This window comes from Nomascus leucogenys, chromosome 12, assembly GCF_006542625.1.
Source record: "Nomascus leucogenys isolate Asia chromosome 12, Asia_NLE_v1, whole genome shotgun sequence".
Taxonomy (NCBI): domain Eukaryota; kingdom Metazoa; phylum Chordata; class Mammalia; order Primates; family Hylobatidae; genus Nomascus; species Nomascus leucogenys.
In genome coordinates, this window is record NC_044392.1 from 19205169 (window position 1) to 19228445 (window position 23277).

The following is a 23277-nucleotide window of genomic DNA, read 5'->3' on the forward strand; positions in this document are numbered from 1 at the left end:
GCCAAGCATGATGGCACACGCCTGTAGTTAGTCCCAGCCACTTGGGAGGCTAAAGCAGGAGGACGACTGCTTGAGCCCAGGGCAGTTCAAGGTTACAGTGAGCTATGATAATGCCACCATGCTGCAGCCTGTGTGACAGAGCAAGACCATCTTTAAAAAAAAAAAACAAAAACCATATATATATACACATATACACACAGACATACACACACACACACACACACACACACACACACACCCTGCTCAGTGGATGCATGCACCCCTTTGCTAGGACGAGGGCTAGGAGCACAGGTAGATACCTATTACCACTGCTGCTGGATGGTTATAAAAAGCAGAGATAAAGTAGTATTTCAGAATTTTTCGATTATACGAAACTTAATGGGTATAGTGGAGTGCATAATAAACACAGAGAGTCTGAAAAGACTTCAGGGAGAAGGTGTAAGTTTCTTTTGTTTTTTCTCAGGCTTCTGCCTCTGTTCACAGGGAAGATAAAATTTCTGCCCATGATGATTCTCCCCACAAGGGTAGAGTTTAAATGAGAAAATACGTAGCTTTCCCACTCCCCCTTCCTCCATTCTAGATTTGTTTCTCTTAGTGGAAAAATAGAGCCAATTAGAATTACTTACAAGGTCATACATACCACGTTAGATTTCACAGAAGGCAGGGACAAGACCAGCAGTTTCCTCTTTCACTTCCTGTGCCCTAGTTCACTAAGTGCTCTACCTTTTTTTTTTAACCATTGTGGTAGGTGCACTCTGGACAAAGCTTACCATGAGATCTCTAAGCTGTCTTTCCAAGTGTGACTAGGTTAGTAAGGCAGGTCTACTGCATCAGTCCATCAGGCTCTGAAGACTCAATCTTAACTCCTACAGACCACATGAGCATAAAGGTTCTAAGATTTAGATCTAGAGCAAGATTTAAATTTAGATTTAGATCTAGAGCAAGAGGTAAAAGACACCATTTAGGAGTCAGGTCTAGGCCACATCCTCTCCATCAGGTGCTTGCCTGGCCATTAAAGCAGTTTTGTTTTCCAATTTGGCTACTGATTTCTATGTGTGTAATCTACTGCTAACAACCTTAGAAGAAAGGAAGGATGAGTGGCATTACGAACACCTAAAACTCTAGAAGAGCCTCTATTTTCTGGTAGGATCTGAGGCCCAGTGCAGACTTCCCTAAGTCATACAGTGATTCTGAAGCCAAGCTGGACCTAAAACTCAGTTATCTTGACTTACTCCTCAATTCCTTCCATAGCACCCACTGGAAAATATAAGAACTCTATTCTCGCTTAATTCATGGCTACGTAATCTGCTTTCCCATCAATGGTTTTCCAAGGACAAAAACAAAAAGACATTAAAAAAAAATTTTTTTTTTTTTTTTTGAGACAGAGTCTCGCTCTGCTGCCCAGGATGGAGTACAGTGGCGCGATCTCGGCTCACTGCAACCTCCGCCTCCCAGGTTCAAGCAATTCTCGTGCCTCAGCTATGCGAGTAGCTGGGATTACAGGTGTGTGCCACCATGCCCAGCTAATTTTTGTATTTTTAGTAAAGAAGGGGTTTCACCATGTTGTCCAGGCTGGTCTTGAACTCCTGACCTCAAGTGATCCACCCTCCTTGGCCTCCTGAAGTGCTGGGATTATAGGCGTTAGCCACCACACCTGGCTAAAAAGCCATATATTTTAAGACCACTGGTTTACTCAACTATCACAGGAGTCCCATTTAGTACCCTGAATTTACTCCTGCTTGAACAAACAGCACTAATTCAAAGCCATAGTTAAATGCAACTTCACAACCCAGAGGCCACAGAAGAGTGATATGCTTGACTGCAGGACCAGAGCTCAATAATACCCTCATATGAAGCCATTAAAATATTAACTGGGGCCAGGCACAGTGCCTCATGCCTGTAATCCCAGCACTTTGGGAGGCCAAGGAGGGTGCATCATGAGGTCAAGAGTTTGAGACCGGCCTGGCCAAGATGGTGAAACCCTGTCTCTACTAAAAATACAAAAAAAGTTAGCCAGGCGCAGTGGCGGGCGCCTGTAATCCCAGCTACTTGGGAGGCTGAGGCAGGAGAATCACTTGAACTCAGGAGGCGGAGGTTGCAGAGAGCCGAGATTGCGCCACTGCACTCCAGCCTGGGCAACAGAGCCAGACTCTGTCTCAAAAAAAAAAAAAAAAAAAAAAAAAAAAAAGAGAAAGCTAGTGGAGAGTTTTGAGCAGGGTAGCTACAATCAAGTTGTAGTTTTATGGAGATGACTAGTTCATTTACATCTTAGTGAGACAATCTGAACTTGGGGGAAGATGCTGTTTGAAAACAGTAGAATAGATACAATGGAAAAAAAGTCGTCATTAAATAGTAAGACTGAGAGAAGCCAAAGAAAAGTTTACTTACATTTTTTTTTTTTTTTTTTTTTTTGAGGCAGAGTTTCGCTCTTGTTGCCCAGGCTGAAGTGCAATGGCACAATCTCAGCTCACTGCACCCTGCGCCTCCCGGGTTCAAGTGATTCTCCTGCCTCAGCCTCCCAAACAGCTGGGATAACAGGCATGCGCCACCATACCCGGCTTATTTTGTATTTTTAGTAGAGATGGGGTTTCTCCATTTTGGCCAGGTTGGTCTCAAACTCCCGACCTCAGGTGATCCACCCACCTCGGCCTCCCAAAGTGTTGAGATTACAGGTGTGAGCCACCACGCCTGGCCTATCTACTCATTTTTATTATCTATGGTCACAAGTGAAATATACCCGTATTTTTTCTTGTATTTTCTTTCTCTGATTTTGGTATCAAGATTATATGAACATCATAAAATAAGCAGCAATCCCAGCTCAGTGCAACCTCCACCTCCCAGGTTCAAGCAAGTCTCATGCCTCAGCCTCCTGAGTAGCTGGGATTACAGGCATGTGCCACCATGCCCGGCTAATTACTGTATTTTTGGTAGAGACAGGGTTTCACCATGTTGGCCAGGCTGGTCTCAAACTCCCAACCTCAGGTGATCCACCTGCCTCGGCCTCCCAAAGTGCTGGGATTACAGGTGTGAGCCACTGCACTGAGGCTGTCTCACAGAATTGTTTATGTAAGATTGGGATAGGCCAGGTATGGTGGCTCACGCCTGTAATCCCAGCACTTTGGGAGGCTGAGGCAGGTGGATCACGAAGTCAAGAGATTGAGACCATCCTGGCCAACATGGTGAAACCCCATCTCTACTAAAAATACAAAAATTAGCTAGGCGTGGTGGCACGTACCTGTAGTCCCAGCTACTCAGGAGGCTGACGCAGGAGAGTTGCTTGAACACAGGAGGCAGAGGTTGCAGTGAGCCCAGATTGAGCCATTGCACTCCAGCCTGGTAACAGAGAGAGACAGCTTCTCCAAAATAAAAAAAACAGATTGTGATAATCTGTTCCATGAAAATTTATGAAAAATCCTCTGGAGGGTGAAGGGGGTTGGAGCAGCATGTGGAATTTTTGACAACTAATTCAGTTTATTTAATAATTATCATTTTTTCAGGTCATCTCTTTTTGTACTCATTTTAGTACTTCATATTTTATATAAAATTTTCCATTTCATCTAAATTTTGGATTTTATTAACATAAAGACACAGATATTTCATTGTTTATTTTGAAATAATTTATTAATTTATTATTTGCTTAGTATTATTTACTAATTATCTTATTACTTTAAAAATCTCTTTTTAATCTGTAGTTTTAAGTCCCTTTTTTTCACACCTAGTATTTTTATTTATACTTACTCTCATTTTTTCCTGGCTTGACTTTTCAAGTAAATAGTTGTTATTCTTGTTGCTTGCCTCTGTCATTAATTTCTGCTCTTTAATCTTTCTTTCTATTTTCAGTGTACTTACTCTGCGGTTATTCTTCTATTTTCTTTCAATTATTTTCTATCTTTCTTATTGTAGTGAATTCTTTAATTTTATGTTGCTTCCACATTCATTTTGAACATTTAATTTTCTCATGCCAGAGGCAGGGCTCCACTACTCTTGACAGAGTTTCCAGTTCTATACTATACTCAAATGGCTCAGGCCAGTGGTCGGAAATAAGAACTTAGATGCATGTCTCCTGCCTGACAGACTAGGCTCCACATTTTCTTGCAGCTTCCTTTATCAGGACCATTCAGGTATTTGCTCTTGAACTTCCCTTATATATATTGCTAGTTGCTACATGCTTTTCTCTCTCTCTCTGCCCAACTCTTCATTCCTGCTTCACATGACACAGGGACAGAGGCTACCCTCCCAACTCATGTCCTTCTTGCCTAGGAACTGAAAGTAAAAATATCTCTGAACTTGTTTCCTATTGTGTTATACTGAATTTGCACCTTCCATCTGAAGAACTAGGAACTGCCCCAAGCTGGGCTTTCCCAGAGATACTGGAGAGAACAAGAGGTCAGGCTCCTAGAGCCAGAGTGATGCTCACGCAGGCAAAAATTGGACACCAGCTAGACAAGAGCCACAAAGGCATCTACCAGTAGAAACAAGTTTCCTGTGTGAGGGACCCTCTAGTCACAGGTTGGACAACTAGGCTTTAGGCTGTCCACCATGTGAAAGAAGCATCCCATGAAAGGCACACTATAAACACTCCTGTCCAGTTCCCCTTGATTTCCTGTTAAGGTAAGGTAAGGTAACCTAACTGCTGAGGTACTAGAACTCCAATTTAGCTGGGGGCTGTCAAAACACTTGTCTTCCTTTTTTTTTTTTTTTTTTATTTGAGATGGAGTTTTGCTCTGTCCCCCAGGCTGGAGTGCAGTGGTGCAATCTTGGCTCACTGCAAGCTCCGCCTCCTGGGTTCACGCCATTCTCCTGCCTCAAGCTCCCGAGTAGCTGGGACTACAGGCGCCCGCCACCACACCCAGCTAATTTTTGTATTTTTAGTAGAGACGGGGTTTCACTGTGTTACCCAGGATGGTCTCGATCTGACCTTGTGATCCACCCGCCTTCGCCTCCCAAAGTGCTGGGATTACAGGCATGAGCCACCGCGCCCGGCCTCAAAACACTTGTCTTCTAATTGGTGGACTTAAGACTACAAATTTCTAAGTATCATTTTGGCTGTATCCACAGTTTTAGTACCTAGCAATCTCATTTATGTTCACTTCTAAGTATCTGGTGTTTGCTATTGTAACTTCATTTTTACCCATAAATTGTTTTGAAGTAAATTATCTGTAGGATCCAAATGCATGGGGGATTTAGGATATATCTTTTTATTATTACTTTACTTCTAATTTTATTGCATAATGACCAGACAGTGCAGTAAATATGGTAGTGATTCTTTGATACTGGCTTTGTGTTCTACTACATGGTCAGTTTTCTAAGTATTCCATGAGTGCTTTATGGGGTTATTAAAATCTTCTATAGCTGACAAAGATGTATTGCTAAATACATTATTTTCTTTTTCTTTTTTTTTTTTTTTTTTTGAAACAGAGTCTGGCTCTGTCACCCAGGCTGGCGTACAGTGGCCCGATCTCAGCTCACTGCAACCTCCGCCTCCTGGGTTCACGCCATTCTCTCGCCTCAGCCTCCTGAGTAGCTGGGACTACGGGCGCCTGCCACCACGCCCGGCTAATTTTTTATATTTTTTAGTAGAGACGGGGTTTCACTGTGTTAGCCAGGATGGTCTCGATCTCCTGACCTCGTGATCCGCCCGCCTAGGCCTCCCAAAGTGCTGGGATTCTAGGCATGAGCCACCACACCTGGCCTTAAATACATTATTTTCTGAAAGATTTTGTGTTCAATGTGGGGTTGGTCTATATTTCCTTGTAATTCTGTCCAATTTTGTAGACTTGTGCATACAAGCCCGCAATTGTCATATCTTCTTGGCAAACTGTCTTTCAATGCTATTTGCCTTAAATTCAATTTTATGTGATATAAATATTATTACTATAGTATATTCTTACAGTTAATATTTGCCTGGGGTCACTTTCTTTTCCTTTATTTTCTCTGTCATTTCTTTAAAAGATGTCTCTTTGGTAAACAACGTATGGCTATTTTTGCAAATTCTATTTGAGAGTTTCTGTCTTTAATAGGAGAGTTTAGTACTTTCTTGTTTATGGAGAATTCTGATAAATTTGATTTTTCTTTTTGCCATCATATTTTCTGTTTTCTATTATCCTTGTTTTCCTGTGTTTCTGTTTCAGTTTCAAATTCCTGTTTGCTGATGTATTGACTGAGTTCCTCATTCCTTTTCTTCTTCTAGACATATGCAGGTTATTTACTTCTTTTTTTTTTTTAGTGTTTATTCCCTTTATTTATAACACTTATATTTAGATTTATGTTTTTAAAATACAGACTAAAGTTAATCAGTATTTCTTGCCTTCTTCAACTGTAGTTCCCAATAACCACTATCTCTGTGTCATCACCTCACCTCTACCCCTAATTCAATTTCTCCATCTGCAAAACAGGTAATCATATCTATTTGTGATTTACTATGATGACTTAATAAGATAACGTATATAACAGGCTTGCCAAAAAAACTGGCTTCATAAATGTTAATTACTGTGTCACTGTCACTTATCAAACAGTTTAGCTTCATACTTCCTTAACATCCTTATTCTCATAACTATTACCTATTTTCTATTTTGATGCTATCTATAATTTGGAATTTGTCATCAACCATTACTGTAACAGTACTGAAATCTAGATCCCAGAAATGTTCTCCATCTGTCTCCAATCTTCTATTATTACACCTTTCCTACTGTCTCTAAACCTGTTACCTAATGTCATTTCAACACTTAATCCCTGGGCTCCACCCATATCTCTCTGCTGTGAACTGAAGTGTGTCCCCCTAGAATTTATATGTTGACTCTCTAACACCCACTGTGACTGTATTTGGAGATGGCGTCTTCAGGATATAATTCAAGTTAAAGGAGGTCATAAGGGCTGGGTCCTAATCTGATGGGATTGATGTCCTTATAAAAAGATGGAAGGAAACCAGAGTTCTCTCTCTCTCCTCTCTCTCTCTGCCATATGAGGACACGGCAGGATGTTGGGTTTGTAAACCAGGAAGGGGGCTTTCAACAGGAAATGACTCTACTGGAACCTTCATCTTGGAGATTTCCAAACTCGAGAACAAGGAGAAATAAATGCCTGTTGTTTAAGCTACCCAGTCTATGGTACTTCATTATAGCCGCCCTAGCAAACTAAAACAGTTCCATACCTGCTCTGCAGCCCAGGCTGGAGTGCAGTGTTGCAATCTCAACTCACTGCAACTTCCACCTCCAGGGTTCAAGCAATTCTCCTGCCTCAGCCTCCCAAGTAGCTGGGGTTACAGGCGCGCATCACCACACCCAGCTAATTTCTGTATTTTTAGTAGAGATGTGGTTTCACCACATTGGCCAGCCTGGTCTCAAACTCTTGACCTCAAGCAATCCACTCACCTCGGCCTCTCAATGTGTCAGGAATAGAGGCGTGAGCCACCGCACTCAGTCTTTGGCCACATTTTCTATTTTGGTTTCACTTGTTTACATTTTTCCTACTTGCTGTCTCTTACTCCTTGTGCTTCCAATACTTCTCTAGTATCTTACCTTGACTTCTCCCTCAACTTCTCCTTCCCTTCACCATCAAGTTTTCTGAAAACAACAGTAATCATTTCTTCATTTCTTGTTTTTCCATGAAAATCTACTATAATCGGATTCTCATTCTCACCATTCTACCAAAAATGATTTTAACAAAGTTATTAATTACTTATATTCCCAACCCAATGGCTTTTTTAATAATCAACATTTTGGTTAGAATACACTTCAGTATTTTATACTGTTGGACATTTGAAACGAAAAACACATGTAGTAGTACAGAGACATATGACTTTGAATTACAGATAGGACACACACAAATGAAAAACTCCACAGGCAACTGGGACATGTGAGTTGCTAAATAGAGATCTGTAAGTTATCTATACATATTTAGAAATTGAAGAGTTGAGAGTAGATATCAGGGAGAAGGTACAATACGAAAGACTGTTAAGAAGAGAACTCTCTAGAATACCAACATTTAGAGCAGGTGAAGAAACGAAGAGTTTAGGAAGGAATCTGGGTGAAGCAATCAGAAAGAACACCAGGAATGAGTTGGTATCTAAGAATATTTTCTATACAGGAATAACTTAAGAAAAGGCCTAATCATCTTAATAAATAGGTTACAGGCTACCTGAGGACACAGCTTGTTTTTATTAAGTAATCAATAAGTCATTGATGAACTAAATCTTTCCTATAATAATATGAAACAGTATAATTAACAGTTTGTTTTCTCCTTCCTAATTTTACTGTGATTTATAACAGAATTTATAGTTGTATCATAGAGGCCACTGGAGTACTGCTTCACCCTTTCAATTAATTAGTGAAATCTGATTTCTTTTTTAAAAGGGCTTAAAATGCTTTTCAACTGTTATAAAGATTATGATTAAGAGTTTGCTCTTCAATTCTCCAAAAGCTTGAAATTCTGTTTTCTGAAACACATAATTTACTTTAAAAACATTCAGTTTATAATTATAGGCACTCATATGGTAATTTTGCTGCTCTTGGTTTATACCATTTCTTCCCCTAGAAAGAAATTATACATTAATACAAAGACTCAATTACCAGGCACCCCCTAGTGGCAGTAAAATCAAGTTAAGAAGTTTTTTTGTTTTTTGTTTTTTAATAGGGCATGGTTTGAGATACAGTTTTCTGTATGTATACTTCTTTAACAAAACTTAAGAGTGGGATGGTTCGTCAGTGAACAATTTAATAACTATTTTATTTTATTTATTTTATTTAGAGACAGGGTCTTGCTCTGCTGCCCAGGCTAAAGTACAGTGGCATGATCACAGCTCACTGTAACCTCGAACTCTTGGGCTCGAGCAATTCTCCTGCCTCAGCCTCCTGAGCAACTAGGACTACAGGTGCATGCCACAACACTCGGCTATTTCATAAAAATTGTTTGTAGAGATACAGTCTCACTATGTTCTCCAGGCTGGTCTCAAACTCCTACTGTCAAGTGATCCTCCCACCTCAGCCTCCCAAAGTGCTGGGAGGCTATATAACAGGCATGAGCTAATGTGCCCAGCCAACATGTTATTTTATATCTACATTATATTAAGTGATTAATAATATACTGTAACTAACAGTGAATTCGCACACTGAAATTTCATGCAAATTCTTAAGAATTGTAAGTGAGGTAATATATGCAAATGCAAGAATATATACATAAACCTTCCCATTTTACTCTACCATTTACAGAGTTGTTATATTCATTTGCCAATTCCCAAATATAACACTTAGAATCATAATTATCTTTTTTCTCCTTTTTAGATTATAAATTAAGTTACAAATTACAAATAAGATTTCTAAGAATCTATCAATTATAACAAAATTCTGCAAATGCAAATCAGTTTGATTCATTATGAAGTCTAGTACAAAGCAAGTTTATCTGTCTACCATTTTTGATAATATGATATGCTATATAACTTACTAGGATATTGTTTGTTTGATTCTATTATATAGTTAAGATGTCAAGTGACCGGGCACAGTGGCTCATGCCTGTAATCCCAGCACTCTGGGAGGCCGAGGTGGGAGGATCACCCGAGTTTAGGGGTTTGAGACCAGCCTGTCCAACATGGTGAAACCCCATCTCTACTAAAAATACCAAAAATTAGCCAGGCGTAGTGGTGGGCGCCTGTAATCCCAGCTACTCAGGAGGCTGAGACAGGAGAATCGCTTGAACCCAGGAGGCGAAGGTTGCAGTGAGCTGAGATCATGCCATTGTACTCCAGCCTGGGCAACAAGAGCGAAACTCCGTCTCCAAAAAAAGAAAGAAAGAAAAAAAAGATGTCAAAATATTTTTATTTGATGAGTCACAAAATAAAACTCACAACTTAAAAATAATTATTACCATCAGCTTTTAAGGTTCTGCATGGATTTTGTTTTGTTTTTTAAATTGTCTCCCACAAAATCAGCTTTCAATATATATGCTATTTTAAAAATCTCTGGTTTTATAGAAAGATATATTGAATAAACATACTACAAGAAGTAAATCCTGGCTTTTAAGTTATGTGTTAATAAAAAGTACATTAACATGACTTTTACATTAGCAGGAGTCTCCATTTGTCCCTCCTCCCACTACGTTTTTTGTTCACCTTTGAATTTTTCTCTCTTATTCTTCCAATACAAAAAAAGAATCATTATAACTTGGTAAAAATCCACAAAGCCAACTAGAGAAGTATATTTTAATGCTAGATAAAGTACTCATTCTCCAATAAACACTGCATTTCAGCAGCACTGTAGACTCCTGCTTGCCTAGGGAGTGAGTGACTGGCAATCAAACTAAGGTCAGCTACATGGCAATGAAGAACATTTCTATCAGCCCAGGAAGACATTTTGATAAATCCATTTAATCATGCTACTGGAAAGTAACAGATTATAAACAATGATATCTCCTGTCTGCTTTTAATTATGTGGATTAAATATTTTATGACAGTGATTACACTTTGTTAACTAACCTACAAAATAATGTTCTACCTGACTAGATACAGAACCATACCTATAACTCTTTATTAATCTCATCTGAGGTTTACATCAACATTATTATAAACACATGGACCATAAGTTTCTAGATTGTAATTTTGTAACTGTGTGCAAATTCCACTTCCATTAACATACGGTCTAATCATAGAAAATAAAGAGCAATCCAAGAACTCTTTAAATTCTTAACCCAAAACAAACTATTAACAGACCATCGAATACAACTACACAAGATTTAACTTTTCAGTTCAGTGATTTCTACTTCAGTGAAGCCAAATTTAATTTTATTTTTGCTACTATCTACCTAAAAATCAAGCTATTTGGTAAGTGGTGGGGGGAAAGCTTGACAATATTCAAAATTGAGGGACACAAGTCTCCCTACCACAAAAAAATCACCAAGTTGTTGTATTTTTTTTTTTTTTTTGAGACGGACTTGCTCTGTCGCCCAGGCTGGAGTGCGGTGGCGCAATCTCAGCTCACTGCAAGCTCCGCCTCCCGGGTTCACGCCATTCTCCTGCCTCAGCCTCTCCGAGTAGCTGGGACTACAGGCGCCCGCCACCACGTCCAGCTAATTTTTTTGTATTTTTAGTAGAGACGGGGTTTCACCGTGGTCTCGATCTCCTGACCTCGTGATCCGCCTGCCTCGGCGTCCCAAAGTGCTGGCATTACAAGCGTGAGCCACCGTGCCCGGCCAAGTTGTTGTATTTAAAAGAGAAAAATTTGTATCAACAACAGAAAATCTAAAAATAACTTAAACATAGTTCTGGAATAATACTGTATGAAAAGATTCCTCATAAAAGTTATTATCACTAGCATAATCATCCACTATAGGTCAGTTTGCTTCATTAAACAATAAAAAACGTAATGTATAATTAAAAATTAAAATCATGTGATCATTGTATAAATGTATTGAGTTCCACTGTGACAACTGAAAAAACAATGAGACCCTCTATTCCAGAGAGAAAATCTTAATAAAAAATTTATATCGCCAGGCACAGTGGCTCATGCCTGTAATCCCAGCACTTTGGGAGGCCAAGGTGGGTGGATCACCTGAGGTCGGGACATCAAGACCAGCCCGACCAACATGGAGAAACCCCATCTCTACTAAAAATGCAAAATTAGCCGGGCGTGGTGGCATATGCCAATAATTCCAGCTATTCAGGAGGCTGAGGGAGGGGAATTGCTTGAATCCGGGAGGCAGAGGTTGCGGTGAGCCAAGATCGCACCATTGCACCTCAGTCTGGGCAACAAGAGTGAAACTCCGTCTCAAAAAAAAAAAAAAAAAAATTGTATCAGTGTTTTTCAAGCTTTACTCTGCAGAGCTCAATGAATTTTCCTCAAAGGTATGTCTTCTTTAGCAATGAGAGAGATTGGAACTCCATTTATACTTTCTCTTCCTTCCAACTTGAATCCTTTCCCTTCAGTCAGAGAAGTACCATTCTGACAATTTTTAAAAATTATACTGGAGTTCTGCTAAAGATTTTAAAGTGGTATAAGAGGATTATACCATTAAAACAAACTATCCAGACCAAATTGTTTCAAACTTGATATACTTCATAGTAGTTGGTAAGGTCAAGTTTCAACAAGACTTGTATTTGATTTAATTTTGATGTTTATATACAACTTACAGCAATTTTAACAACTGAGCTTTTCATTTCAGGTTCCCAGGAAATATAAACAACTTACCCAGCATGACTAGATGATGAAGGCGGTGGCAAATCTGGTGTAAGGACATAAAGACTGTTGTTTTTTGGCAAGTGCAGCGATTTTAGGACCGTCTGAAAAAGAAAAAATACAGCAAAAAATGAATGTTGATTATGTTGATTATTCATTATTGATTTTTCCTGTAATTCTTGAAAAATTGTTAATTTTGTAGTTTGATTTTTTCATCTTTTGATAATTTCCTAAATAGGGTAATGCAAAAGAACTACTGAATCCAAGTAACCTTATTGTCCATATATATAATATATACATATATATGGGAAATATGGCTATATACCTATATATATTATATGTATACAACATTCAGGTTTATGCTAAGTTTATTTTATATATGTATATGTATACACATATATGTGTGTCTATATATGTGTTTATATACACACAGATACATATGTATATGTGTGTTTATATATGTGTGTGTATATACACAGACACACACATACAAAATAAATTAGCATAAACCTGAATGTTAATATATAAACTCTTTAGCTCATGAAGCAATACAAACAGATAAGAACACAGTTGGGACTCAATTACTTTTTCACTGAAGAAGTACATCCTTGCAACTAATATATACTTTGTTTCAGGGTCATCATGGCAAAAATTGGCAATATAGGTTTTCAGAGATCATTCGACCTTGAAAAGATTACTGAGAGCACCTCAAGCCAATGATTTTATAGATAGGAAGCTATATAGCCTGAGAGGTTAAGTAACTTGGATGAGGTCTCCAATGTTACCTATATATCTTTTACTCCAGATATCTTTTTTGTTAAAGCTCTCACTCTTTGGAATGAATAAATTACTATTGGACTACATATGACCTACTATCTTGGTAAGCATAGAAAATTTCATTCACTAAATTTCTTTGCCAGAAAACTCACATACATTTCAAACTCCTAACCTGAAGGTAAAAACTTGCTGAAGTACTTCAAACGTTTCTTGACACCAATACACATTAAGAAATACATTGTACACCTTTACATCATAAGCCAGGAAATGCACTTACTTGACAGATATTTATTGAGCCGCCTACTCTGTACTAGGACTACTCTAGCCACTGAGAATACAGCATTGAACAGAATAGCCTAAAATAAAATTCTCTGATCTTAGGGAGCTTACATTTGAGTAGGAATAAATAAAATAAGTAACCCTATATAGCTGAATGTTGAAGGTGACAATTTTTTGACTAAAAATAAAGCAGGGAAGGGGGGATAAAGAATGTGGGGTTGGGGAGCTTGGCAATTTTAAACAGGGTGATCAAGGTGGGTCTCACTTGGAGAATGTGACATTTGAGCAAAAACTTAAAAGGTGAAGGAGGCAAACTATGAAAATATATAGAGAAAGAATATATTCCTTCCTGGGGAGGGGCAATCTTACACAAGCATGGAACATAAGGAACTTATTCTTAACCCCTCCATGAGAGGACTCAGCTGATTAAGTGTGTAGTCTTAATCCAAGGGTATTGAGACTTACTCTTGACTCATATTAGTTATGTGTTAAATGAAGAGAAATACATAATTACCCTTATTATTTGAAATACAGTCTGGTGTTTCCTATTGTATTCATTTCTCTTTTTTCATTTCTTTCTTCTTCTGTTTTTTTTTTTGTTTTTGTTTAATGCTGCTGACTATAACCCACTCAATTAACTTCTGAATCCACTAACGGTTTATGGTCCATGGTTTGAAAAAAACACTGCATTTGGCAATTACCTATAACTTTACAATTTACCAGGAGACATGGACATCCTGAAACTTTATGTCAAATATGTGATATCCTTTTGAAATTGATGAGTTATCTCTATAGAGTTAACATGTAAACAAACAACACACACATACACACAAATTATTTTTCTCTTTTTGTCTTTCATTGTTTTAGTTTATGAATTATTGGTAAATGCTTGCCATTTGATCAAGTCATTATTGTTCTTTTTCCATGCCACTATCCAAAGATTTTCTATTAAATTTTCCCATCAAACCACATATGGAAAGATTAAATAAAATGGATACTTTCCTTAAGTCAGTCACTCATGCATTCATCCCATAAACATTTATTTCAGGTCTGTTACGCCAGGCTTTAAATATACGATGATGAAAGAAACAGATATGGTCCCTCTATTAATACTGGCGTGATGGAGAATGCTGGGGTGGGACCAAATCAGATACAGAAACCTGTTGGAGAAGGTAACCTTAAGCTGAGACTTGAAGGATGAAAAAGAGACACCCATGTGAAGAAGAGGAGGTAAAGCATTCCAGGCAGTTGAATAGCATCTGTCAAACAAAGATGTAAAGAGCTTGAGCCTATTAAAAGATTTCAAAAAAGGTTTCTGTGGCTGGAGCATGGAAAATGAGAGTAAGAAAAGCTCAAGATGATGTTGTAGAGGCGAGAATGGGGTAATACAATACCTTTTAAACTACTGTGGGTAGTCTGAATTTTGTTTGAAATGTAATAAAAAAGCTGTGTTTTAATGGGAGTGATATAATTCAATTTATGTTTTTAAAAGATCACTTTGACTGCTGTGTGGAGAATGCACTGGAAGAAACACTGAAAGGAAGCTGAGACAACAATAATGAAGTTACCATATTGCACCAGACAAGAGATGCTCATGGCCTGAATTAAGCAGTTGCAACTGAAATACTAAAAAGTGGCCATGGTTGAGATACATTTTAAAGATCGAATCTATAGAATTTACCAAAGGATTAGGTGCTGTAAGAAATGAGAAAAGACTGATGGCCACAGTTTTGGATTCAACAGTGGCTATAATCATTCTGCTACTTCTTGGGGGAAGATTGGTAGAGATATGGCATAGGAGGGAAAATCAAGAGTTCCATTTTAAACACGTTAAGTTTGAGACAACAATAAGATATACAAGTACAAAAGTCAATTACCAGTTTGGATATGTAAATTCAAAAAAGTATGAGCTGAAAATATAAATTTGGAGGCAATCAGAAAATTAATGGCATGGGAATAGCAGAAATCACCTAGTGAAGAGTACACAGAAATAAGTAACTGAGGCTGGGTGCCATGGCTCATGCCTGTAATCTCAGCACTTTGGGAGGCCAAGGCAGGAGGACTGCATGAGCCCAGGAATTCAAGATCAGTCTGGAAAACATAGCAAGACCCTCTACAAAAATTAAAAAAAAAAAAAAATTAGCCAGGCATGGTGCACATCTATAGTACTAGCTACTTAGAAGGCTGAGGTAGAAGGATCACTTGAGTCTAGGAGGTCAAGGCAGCAATGAGCCATGATTGTACCACTGCACTCCAGCCTAAGCAACAGGGTGAGAACCCATCTCATAAAAAGAAAAAAGAAGAAGAAAGAAGTAAATTAAAGTATTTGTAACCAAGGCTGTGTTCAAATTTGGGGGGCGGGGGGGCGGGGGCAGCAAGGGAGAAAGACTTGCTGTGTCTCCCAGGATGGAGTGTAGTGGCACAATCTCAGCTCACTGCAACCTCCACCTCCCAGGTTCAAGTGATTCTTGTGCCTCAGCCTCCCAAGCAGCTGGGACTACAGGTGTGCACCACCACGCCCAGCTAATTTTTATATTTTTAGTAGAGACAGGGTTTTGTCATGTTGTCCATGCTGATCTCAGACTCCTGGCCTCAAGTGATCTGCCTGACTCAGCCTCCCAAAGTGTTGGGATTACAAGTGTGAGCCACGCCACCCAGCTGACTGATTCATACCCAAAGGTTTCTCAATGAATGAATGAATAAATAACTACAAAAACGAACTCATTTTGTTGTTTTCTTTCTGTCAAGGTTGTTGATTTACTCAGTCAGCACTTTTAAAAAGTTTTAATCCATGCATCAACAGCAGCGGGGGACAGCAAACTATGGCCTGTGGGTCAAACCCAGCCTGCTGCCTGTTTTTCTATGGCCTGTGAGTTAAGAATGGTTTTCACTTTTTTTAAGGGTTGGAAAATAAATCAAAAGAATATTTTATGGCATGTGAAATTACATAAAATTCAAATGTCTGCGTCCATAAACATACTGAAACATAATTATGCTCGATGCTTCACATATTGTCTATGGCTGCTTTCCCACTAAGAGAGCAGTGATTAAGTAGCTGTATGGCACACAAAGCCTAAAATATTTACTATCTGACTCTGTACAGAAAAAGTTTGCTGACACCTAATACAGCACATCTAAACTTACCTGTATCTTGCCAACCCAAACTTCTTGTAAATATCTCACTGAAATACTCAGAACATCTCCAAATTTCAAATGAACTCACATGTAAGTACTTATAAGCACAATGACTGCAAGAAGCCATTCACGAAGAAGAACTGAACCAAAAGTTGAAGTTTTTTTATTTTTATTTTTATTTATCTTTTTTTTGAGACAGGGTCTCGCTCTGTCGCCCAGGCTGGAGTGCAGTGGCACGATCTCAGCTCATGGCAGCCTCCACCTCGTGGGTTCAAGCAATTCTTCCACCTCAGCCTCCCGAGTAGCTTGGATTATAGGTGCGCACCACCACGCCCAGCTAATTTTTGCATTTTTAGTAGAGATGGGGTTTTACCATGTTGGCCAGGCTGGTCTCGAACCCTTGACCTCAGGTGATTCACTTGCCTTGGCCTCCCAAAGTGATAGGATTATAGGCGTGAGCCACCACGCCCAGCCAAAAGTTGAAAATTCTAAGTTTATGCCTGGCCATTAAAATGACCCAGTAACTAATGTGAAAACATTCAATAATTATTTCCACCTCAACATCTAAAACTCTAGAACTAACTCACTTTTTTTTCCCTCTTTCTCCACTCTCTCTGGAAGAAAAAAAAGTGTGTAAGGCCGGGCGCGGCGGCTCACACCTATAATCCCAGCACTTTGGAAGGCCGTGGCAGGCGGATCACAAGGTCAGGAGTTTGAGACCAGCCTGGCTAACATGGTGAAACCTCATCTCTACTAAAAATGCAAAAATTAGCTGCGCGTGGTGGCACACACCTGTAGTCCCAGCTACTTGGGAGGCTGAAGCAGGAAAACTGCTTGAATCCAGGAGGCAGAGTTTGCGGTGAGGCAAGATCATGCCACTACACTCCAGCATGGGCAACAGAGCGAGACTGTCTCAAAAAAAAAAAAAAAAGTGTGTAAAAAAATGTTGTATCTGAGGTTGCTACTGGATCCCTAAGAATAGCAACTATTTCCTTAAAATTGCAATACTCTCTGCAAATTCCTAAAATATAATTCATTCCATGCACCTGCCACTATCCAAGTCAACAAGGAAAACAACATTCTTATTTAAATTCTCCAAGTTTAAAAAATTTCCTATTATCTTTGTTCCATAATCAGTACTTCACATAAATGTATACACTGCATGTGACTTCTTTCGGACCAATATGTAATTGCTCAGAAAATTATTATTCCAGGGCATTCACTGATACTCTAGGAGGTTTGAGAAAAAGGTAAAGCCTCTCAGAAAAAGGGCCAAACTCCTTTAAAAGTTAGAAATAGGAAAAGCATGCCATATACTGTTTTCATTTACAAATCTACTCATTTACAATTGTTATTGGTTTATCGTGAAATATTTTAGCTTAGAAAACACTACTTGCTGATTCCTTAAACTAAATTACTATTGCCAAATCTACTTCTGCCATATGTAACAACATTAGTTAAAACCAATTTTTACGTATCATTTAATCAATGGCATAACTTAATTTTCTTTTATTTCTATGCAATTAAGAAACTCACACTGTCTTCCACATCTCCCGTCTTCCAGCCTTTTAACAGCATTTTGGACACAGGTATCTGAAGTTCATTTTCTAGAATCTGTTTAATCTCTCCTGTATAAATAAGAAGAGATCAAATATTACTAACAAAATAACACAGTTAACATTTGTCCATATCCAGAGCTAACACTAATATGTGGCATACAGTGTACAGTCAATGACATTTGTCTGATGAATATTTCTGTATCTATAAAATGGGAAATAATATTATTTATCTTATCTTGCCCTAGGATCTGAGGATGACAAAAGATAGCATACATTAATGAAACTAAAAAATAAAGCTAGGCTGGGTGTGGTTGCTCATGCCTGTAATCCCAGCACTTTGAGAGGCCAAGGTGGGCAGATCACCTGTGGTCAGGAGTTCAAGACCAGTCTGACCAACATGGTGAAACACTGTTGAAACCCTGTCTCTACTAAAAATACAAAAAAATTAGCCAAGCGTGGTGGCGCACACCTGTAATCCCAGCTACTCAAGAGGCTGAGGCAGGAGAAACACTTGAACCCAGGAGGCAGAGGTTGCAGTGAGCCGAGATCGTGCCACTGCACTCTAGCCTGGGTGACAAGAGAAAAACCCCATCTCAAAAAATTAAAAACAAAAAATAATAAAGCTAATATATAGATAATATATAGATAATAATATATAGGAGACAATTTAAATTGTGTTAAAGAGAAGAGCAACAAGAATTTCAGAAAAGAAAAAAATGTTGATATGGTTTGAATTTGTGGCCCTGCTCAAATCTCATGTCAAATTGTAATTCCCAGTGTTGGAGGTGAGGCCTGATGGGAGGTGACTGGATCATAGGGGGCTGATTTCCCTCTTTGATGCTGTTCTTGTGGCAGGGTTCTCAGGAGATCTGGTTGTTTAAAAGTGTGTGCTACCTTTCCTCTCTCTCTCTTCCTCCTGCTCTGGCCTGCTCCCACTTTGCCTTCTGCCATGAGTAAAAGCTCCCTGGGCCTCCTTAGAAGCAGATGCTGCCATGCTTCCTATAAAGCCCACGGAACAGTGAGACAAACCCTTTTTCTTTACAAATTATCCAGTCTCAGGTATTTTTTATAGCAGTGTGAAAACAAACTAACAGAATTGCTACTGAAAAGTGGGGCATTGCTATAAAGACACCTGAAAATGTGGAAGCATCTCTGGAACTGGGTAATAGGCAGAGGCTGGAAGAGTGTGGAGAGCTCAGAAGACAAGATGGGGGAAAATTAGGAACTTCCTAGAGACTTATCAAATTGTTGTTAACAAAATGCTGACAGTGATATGGACAATGAAGTCCAGGCTGAGGAGATCTCAGATGGAAATAAGGAACTTATTGGGAACTGGAGCAAAGGTCACTTTTGTTATGTGTTAGCAAACAACCTGGTGGCATTGTGCCCCTGCCTAGAGATCTGTGGAACTTTGAAGTTGAGAATGATGACTTAGGATATCTGGAGGAAGAAATTTCTAAGGAACAAAGCATTCAAGATGTTGCCTGGCTGCTTCTAGTATCCTGTGCTCATATGTGTGAGCAAAGAAATGACCTGAAACGAACATATACATATATATTCTTTTAATTTTTTTTTTTTTTTTTTTGAGATGGAGTTTCGCTCTTGTTGCCCAGGCTGGAGTGCAATGTCGTCATCTCGGCTCACCACAACCTCCGCCTCCTGGGTTCAAGCAATTCTCCTGCCTCAGCCTCCTGAGTAGCTGGGATTACAGGCATGCACCACCACACCCGGCTAATTTTGTATTTTTAGTAGAGATGGGGTTTCTCATGTTGGTCAGGCTGGTCTCAAACTCCCAACCTCAGGTGATCCATCTGCCTTGGCCTCCCAAAGTGCTGGGATTACAGGCATGAGCCACTGAGCCCGGCCAATGAATTTATATTTTAAAGGGAAGCAGAGTGTAAAAGTTTGAAAAATTTGTAGCCCAGTTACGTGGCAGAAAAGAAAAGCCCATTTTTAGGGGAGAAATTCAAGCAGGCTGCAGAAGTTTACATAAGTAAAGAGGAGCCAAGTGCTGATAGCTAAAACAATGAAGAAAAGGCCTCAAAGGCATTTCAGAGACCTTCACAGCAGCCCCTGCCATCACAGGCCCAGAGGCCTAGGAGGTGGGGGAGACCCAGGGCCTCACCACCCTGCGTAGACTCAGGACACTACTCCCTGCATCCTGGCTGCTCTATATCCAGCCATGGCTCAAAGGAACCTGGGTACTGTTTGGGCCACTGCTTCCATGTGGTGTTAAGCCTGCAGGTGCACAGAATGCAAGAGTTGAGGCATGGGGGCCCCCACATAGATTTCAGATGCTATATGGAAAAGCCTGGATGTCCAGGCAGAAGCCTGCTGCAGGGGCAGAGCCCTCATGGAGAATCTCTACTAGGACGGTGCAGAGAAGAAATGTGAGGTTGGACCCCCACACACACAGAGTCTCCATTGGGGCACTGTTTGGTGGAGCTGTCAGAAGGTGGCCACCATCATCCAGACCCTGGAATGATCGATCCACTAAATACCCTGCACCTGGACAAGCTGGAGGCACTCAACACCAGCCCTTGAGAACAGCCATGGAAGCTGAACCCTTCTAAGCCACAGAGGTGTAGCTGCCCAAGGCCTTGGGAGCCCACCCCTTGCATCATTGTATCCTGGATATGAGACATGGAGTCAAAGGAGATTATTTGGAACATTAAGATTTAATGACTATCCTGCTGGGTTTTGAACTTACACAAGGCCTACAGCACCATTCTTTTGGCCATTTTCTCTCTTTTGGAATGGGAGTATTTACTTAATGCCTATACCCCCATTGTATCTTGGCAGTAAGTAACCTGCTTTTGATTTTACAGGCTCACAGGTAAAAGGGACCAGCCTTGTCTCAGATGACATTTTGGACTTTTAATGCCAGAATGAGTTAAGAGTTTGGAGGACTGCTGAGAAGGGATGATTGTATTTTGCAATGTGAGAAGGACATGAGATTTGGGAGGGGATATGGGTGAAATAATATGGTTTGGATTTGCATCCCCACTCATGTTAAATTATAATCCCAAGTGTTGGCAGTGGGGTCTGGTAGGAGGTGACTGAATCATGTGTGACAGATTTCCCCCTCTGGTGCTGTTCTTGTGATACAGTTCTTATGAGATCTGGATGTTTAAAAGTGTGTGCCACCTCCCCTCTCTCTCTTCCTCCTGCTCTGGCAATGTGACAATGTCTGCTCCGGCTTTGCCTTCCGCCATGAGTAAAAGCTCCCTGAAGCCTCACCAGAAGTAGATGTTGCCATGCTTCCTGTACAGCCTGCAGAACTGTGAACCAATTAAACCTTTTTTCTTTATAAATTACCCAGTCTCAGGTATTTTTTTATAGCACTGCCAGAACAGACTAATACAAATGGGTTGTATCAGATAGTCAGAGAAAGCTTTGTGAGAGAAATGAGACTTAAATCAAACTTGAAGTATAGTTGGTCTGTGAAGGACAGACAAACCAAAATAAGGAAGGATACTCTATACAGTAAAGAAAAACGCCAGGCGTGGTGGCTCATGCCTGTAATCCCAGCACTTTGGGAGGCCAAGGCAGGTGGATCACCTGAGGTCAGGAGTTCAAGACCAGCCTGCCTAACATGGTGAAACCTGTTTCTACTAAAAATACAAAAAATTAGCCAGGCGTGGTGGCACATGTCTGTAATCCCAGCTACTCAGGAGGCTGAGGCAGGAGAATCACTTGAACGTGGGAGGCAGAGGCTGCAGTGAGCCAAGATTGCACCATTGCACCTAGATGACAAGAGTGAAACTCTGTTTCAAAGAAAAAGAAAAAAAGAAAAATGACTGAAAGCTAAAAAAGCAAAAATAGACATGATGCTAATGAGAAACAGTGAGAAATCACAATTTTCTCTGTGCCCCACAATTATTTTTCAAGAATCAAATCTACTTATACATTAATCAGCTGATTTCTGGTACTACACTATTTTAAAGATCAGTGAATCAGAATGTACTTATCTTTCATATATCCGCTTATGTGAGGTTGCTGCTAGTCTACAGTTTCAGATTAAAATATAATTCAATTCCATTTATAGTAAGTACGTGAATACCAAAAAGACTGATTATATTACATATTAAAAGAAGAAAAATAATTCCATGATGACGAATAAAAAGAAGAGTGGAGGGAGAACTTATGATACACAAGTTCTATGGGAACACAACTACCTAAGTAAGCGATGCTACAATGCAATTATTCATGGTCTCAATGACACTTTTTAACTTTCCTTAAAAAGATCCCTATCTGCGCACTTTGCATAGTGATTAACTATCATAAAAATAATTCTGGTTCAACACTATAGTTGTGGAAGCAAAAACTTTAATCTTGGCCTTCAAAAATGTCACTGCTGACAAAGGATCATTCTGTTTATGCAATGAGTAGAAAAATAAGTCACAGTTTTTATACCAAACACATATAAACATTGCCTTTTTGCTTGTGGCTGAGGTTGATATTTCTAGAGCTGTACCTGTCTGGAACTGAGCTTATGCATTTGCAAGTCTGTCCAGTGCTCAGAAACCAATCTCCAAGATCTGACACCACCTTCTTACACTCTTGAACACACTCTGAGCCCTCATGACTTAAAAGAAGTTTCTTAAAGGAAAAACAAGAAGGGATTTTAACTTAAAGTCCCAGTTACTCTTGCAGAAAGCCTAGGTAACACATAAGACAAATAGCCTTTTGTTCCACAGAAAGAGAGGACGAATAGAAAACAAAGCTGGAATCATGACAGCAACTTGAGTTCCTCATATTTTAAAAATTATTCTCTATTGCAAGGTGGCTCATGCCTATAATCCCAGCACTTTCGGAGGCCAAGGTAGAAGGACAGCTTGAGCTCAGAAGTTTGAGACCAACTTGAGCAACATAGCAAGACACCACCACTACAAAAAATTTTTAATAATTAGCTAGGCATGGTGGTACATGCATGTAGTCCCAGCTATTCAGGAGACCGAGGCAGGAGTACTGCTTGAGACCAGGAGATGGAGGCTGCAGTGAGCCATGATCGTTGCCACTGCACTCTATCCTGGATGACGGAGTGAGAACCTGTCTCAGAGAGAAAAAAAAAAAAAAAACGATTCTCGGCCTCAATCTCTTCTTCTGTAAAGTGGAAATGATAACTGTAGAACCAACACTTCATTGGGTTGCTGTATTAAGTGATATAATTCATGAAAAATGTTTTGCAGAGTGCCTAATACATACTAAGGAACTCAAAAAAATGTTATTTTGAGTTGTATTGTTATTATTACAATTAATGAGATAACATACACATAAGTGCCTAGCATAGTACCTGGGCAGTATAGGTTCTCAAAACACAGTAGTTATTGTTTTTAGGATATCCAAAATAATTCAGGGGAACA

General features: G+C 39.5%; 1 protein-coding gene and 1 pseudogene across 1 annotated transcript in view; one reads left to right on the forward strand and one right to left on the reverse strand.

Moving 5' to 3' along the window:
- The window catches only part of FAF1 (Fas associated factor 1), a 511769-nt gene that overhangs the window by 284207 nt on the left and 204285 nt on the right, over positions 1–23277 (reverse strand). The window contains exons 5-6 of the mRNA XM_030823889.1: positions 17889–17980; positions 12174–12265 (exon numbers count right to left, since the gene is read on the reverse strand). Of these exons, the coding sequence (XP_030679749.1) occupies positions 12174–12265; positions 17889–17980 (184 nt within the window). The remainder of the gene's footprint in view (positions 1–12173; positions 12266–17888; positions 17981–23277) is intronic.
- Positions 22024–23277, forward strand: part of LOC115837501 — a 31562-nt pseudogene continuing 30308 nt past the window's right edge.